The 3,501-nt window shown below is 35.8% G+C and overlaps 1 protein-coding gene across 1 annotated transcript; it reads left to right on the top strand.

Annotated features, from left to right (window-relative positions):
* Positions 1-29: 29 nt before the first annotated feature.
* On the top strand, positions 30-2,287 carry pold4 (DNA polymerase delta 4, accessory subunit). Its single transcript, XM_046870203.1, has 5 exons — positions 30-175; positions 698-804; positions 929-1,012; positions 1,812-1,923; positions 2,056-2,287. The coding sequence occupies exons 2-5, from the start codon at positions 702-704 to the stop codon at positions 2,078-2,080; spliced, it is 324 nt and encodes a 107-aa protein (XP_046726159.1). The 5' UTR covers positions 30-175; positions 698-701; the 3' UTR covers positions 2,081-2,287.
* The last annotated feature ends 1,214 nt before the right edge of the window (positions 2,288-3,501 follow it).

Raw genomic sequence — 3,501 nt, forward strand, 5'->3', positions numbered from 1 at the left:
CGTAACTGTGTGCGTCATCGCGTATGGAAATGAAACGTCATGACGTATTTAGTGCACGCAGACCTCCTGGTTTCTCTTGTTTTGTAAACGAACAGGCCACGAAATCTTTGCAGATTGTCGATCTCCTCTCTTATCGTAAAGCCAGTTACACTTCTTGTTTGAGATCAATCTGAAGGTAGGTCATATAAATATTTTCATCACTGCGTGTGTGCAAGTATATGTAAAATCGTTAAATCATATATCATATGCGTCACATTAACCAACAAGGACTATTATATTGCAGCCCTGCACCTCTATCATTTGCACTGCCTCACTTGTCCATACTCTGCACAAATTGTATAGTCAATGTCTTTATCTTTATTTATTACTTTTGTTATTTAATTTGATTTTTATAGCTTTTATGGTTATAGAGCCAGCACATCATTATACAATCATTGTACATGCAACCTTTATTTGGCAATAAAGGTGATACTGTTTGTAAAAAATCTAAAAAATATAATAAAAATAAAAGCCAAGATCAGCAAACCTATACGCCGGCCTTATATCAGTACATAGAAAACCATTAAAAGACACCACATTGTATAAGGTGCAGTGTTTCTGTATGTGCTGTATGTGTTATTGCTCAGAGAAAACATGACACTGTAACATCTGCATATTACATTCATGATTAAAGTAATCACATAATCATTCTCTATAGAGACATGACAGCCAAAAATGGCCTGATCACTGATACATACAAGGTAGTGAAGAAAGTGAAGAGAAGTAACAGACGTGAGAAGAAACCTCCATCACCCCCAGCTGCAGGTATGACAATGTGTATGTGTTTACAGAAGTGATTCTCCATTTAGAATTGTCCAAATCAACCAACTTCATTGTAATATCAGATTAGTAGTTATGTTATTACTATGTCATACCCTCTTCAATGCAGAACCTCCTCAACTGAGTGAGAGAGAGGTTGATCTGCAGCAGCTAAGGAAGTTTGACTTGACCTGGCAGTTCGGCCCATGTACAGGTAATAAAAGGCATTTTTGTATGCACAGTTATTTTCAGCCTTAAGGGCTTAACATTAATATTTCAGTAGGTTAAATGTAAAAGATGGGTTTAAAACCAACTAATCTGATCCAGCATCCTGCTGAAATTGGTCAGGGGTTTGTTTTCAGGTGAGGTGAGTTTTGAACCATAGCATGTGCAAAAGCAAATGTCCGTACTTTTTCTGATGACTTCAAACCAATCTAAAAAATGGCAATGTTGAAAATTGCACAGTCAGTAAACAGGTTGCACTGAATATGTGAAAAGAAACCTGTGATCATGTCACCCTGCTTAGAATCATCTCTGTGTATGGGCTTATCACTTAAGTCCCTATTTTATTATTAATTTATTAATCAAAAGGATTGTTCTACAACAGTCAGATGGGGTCTATAACTACAGCCTGTACCTTATGTTTGTATCTTTCACTTGTCTGTGTTTTACATACATTTTAAATTCATGGGGCAAATCATAACATTGATGCACTGAGTAGGGCTTCCAGTCTTTGTATTTGCATGGCAGTACATACTGCTGTATCAATCTGTGTCTTCTTTGGAAACTAATTTTGTTCTTAGGGCAAAAATAAACAAAATATTTGACCCTTTAAATTTTAATTACATCACAGCTATGCTGATATTTAGTAAACATGATATCGCTTACGTTTTGAATGAATTATTTAACTATTTAGGTATACTTTCTTTACTGAAAAGAATTTTAGGATTGAATTTTGTACGTCATCATTCATATCGACACGTGTCTTTTCTTTCATGTACACTTGTGTTTAGGGATCACTCGCTTGCAAAGATGGGAGAGGGCAGCTCTACATGGCCTAAACCCCCCACAGAAGATTAAAGACATACTGCTGAGGGAGAGCACAGACCCAGAATACACACACAGGTACTATGAACAATCACTAATATCACAATGTCAAACAATATATATATATACACACACACACATACATACATAATACACATTAATAAGTCCAGGTTTAAACATGAAACCTTATGCACGTTATTTGTTTTGCAGTCTCTGGCGTGACTACCCCTTGTGAAGAAACATGGGTGAAGAAAATGAGACAAAATGATAGAATGAGAAACCAGTTGAGGAATGACGATCATGGTTATTGTGATTGTTCGTGTTTGAATGTTTCTGTGTTGTTGTTTTTGGTTTTGGTTTATTTGATTGGGTTTTTGTGTGTTGTCTAATTTTTACACTACATTTTTTTTATAAAGTTTTATCAAGCACTGCTTGGCTTCAATTTTTTCATCCTTCATTAAAATTGCAAGGCATGTGGGACAGTTTGCATTAGTATCACATCATAACTTCCACATCTCTGAAATCAGCTGTTTTGGTTCATATTTGCATAGTCATGTCACTGAATCATGCTCATTATTGCCATGTAGCATGTAGGTCTAAAAGATGTGTGTTTACACACAGCAAATAAATTCATTTGTATATGCACATTCCCAACCAGACAATTCTATATAAATAACCCTATGTATCTTTAAGATATAATCAATTATATTTTTCTATACCAAATATTATTTATATTGTTTTATTGCTAGTCTCAAATTCTGTTGAAATTCTTTCTTGGTAAGTCCCTGTGTAAGCAGTATCTCTTAAAGAGAGTGAAATAATATTAACATTTAAACCTATTCTTTAAACTAGAGCTTTGATGAAAGGGTAACATACCATAATAACAATTATTTTGTAGAAAATAATAGCAGGTGCTTTGTGGCAGTTTCTTGAACCATTTTCCTTGAAAGTGTGCAATATATCCAACAATGTTCTCCTGCCATCTTGGGGTGATTCAGGAGGACAGATATATATGCTCTCATCTCTTAACAGTAAGGTCGTAAGGGGGGTGTCTGCATGGTCTGATAAATGCAGGCTTATATCTTTACAAGGATGAATTCTCACAAGATTAAGGGAGTAATTAGCACCTATAAGGACAGATAATTATGGGTGCGTAACTGGGTCAGATTGGCCTTGAGGCACCACGTCCTACCTACTCTTACATATAGACCATGCTGACAGTGCTGGATATTTTTTGTCTAATATGACACTGGACCGTGCGATTCATAACACCAAATACAATCATGGACAAACTGTATGACAAACTGACTTTAAATGAATATTTTTAGGACAGTCAAGACTTCATCATCCTTACAGTGAAGCATTGTCTTGAGCTTTACTCAGCCTCCTTGATCATGCTCTGACAAAAGTGTCACGGTTGTACCATATTTTGTTTTATATGTACGTTTTCATGAAAATGAATGTAACAAATGTACCATTGGTGCACTTCACCTGTTAAACGTAATCAGTTTGGGTAAAAACTGCGTCCCTGCCCTACAAGCACACAAAAAATAAATAAAAAAATTGGGAGGCGGGATTAGTGTTGAATAGATTAACGCGATTGGTCAGCTCGAGGTTCACGAGCTGATTTGCTGCTCGCTGATTGGACAATAGATC

This window comes from Silurus meridionalis, chromosome 2, assembly GCF_014805685.1.
Source record: "Silurus meridionalis isolate SWU-2019-XX chromosome 2, ASM1480568v1, whole genome shotgun sequence".
NCBI classification, from domain to species: domain Eukaryota; kingdom Metazoa; phylum Chordata; class Actinopteri; order Siluriformes; family Siluridae; genus Silurus; species Silurus meridionalis.

Coding starts and splice junctions, on each gene's coding strand:
- pold4 (XM_046870203.1), top strand. CDS start 702: ATGACAGCCAAAAATGGCCTGATCACTGATACATACAAGGTAGTGAAG. Junction 805..928: donor TCCATCACCCCCAGCTGCAG/GTATGACAATGT, acceptor TCTTCAATGCAG/AACCTCCTCAACTGAGTGAG. Junction 1,013..1,811: donor GCAGTTCGGCCCATGTACAG/GTAATAAAAGGC, acceptor ACTTGTGTTTAG/GGATCACTCGCTTGCAAAGA.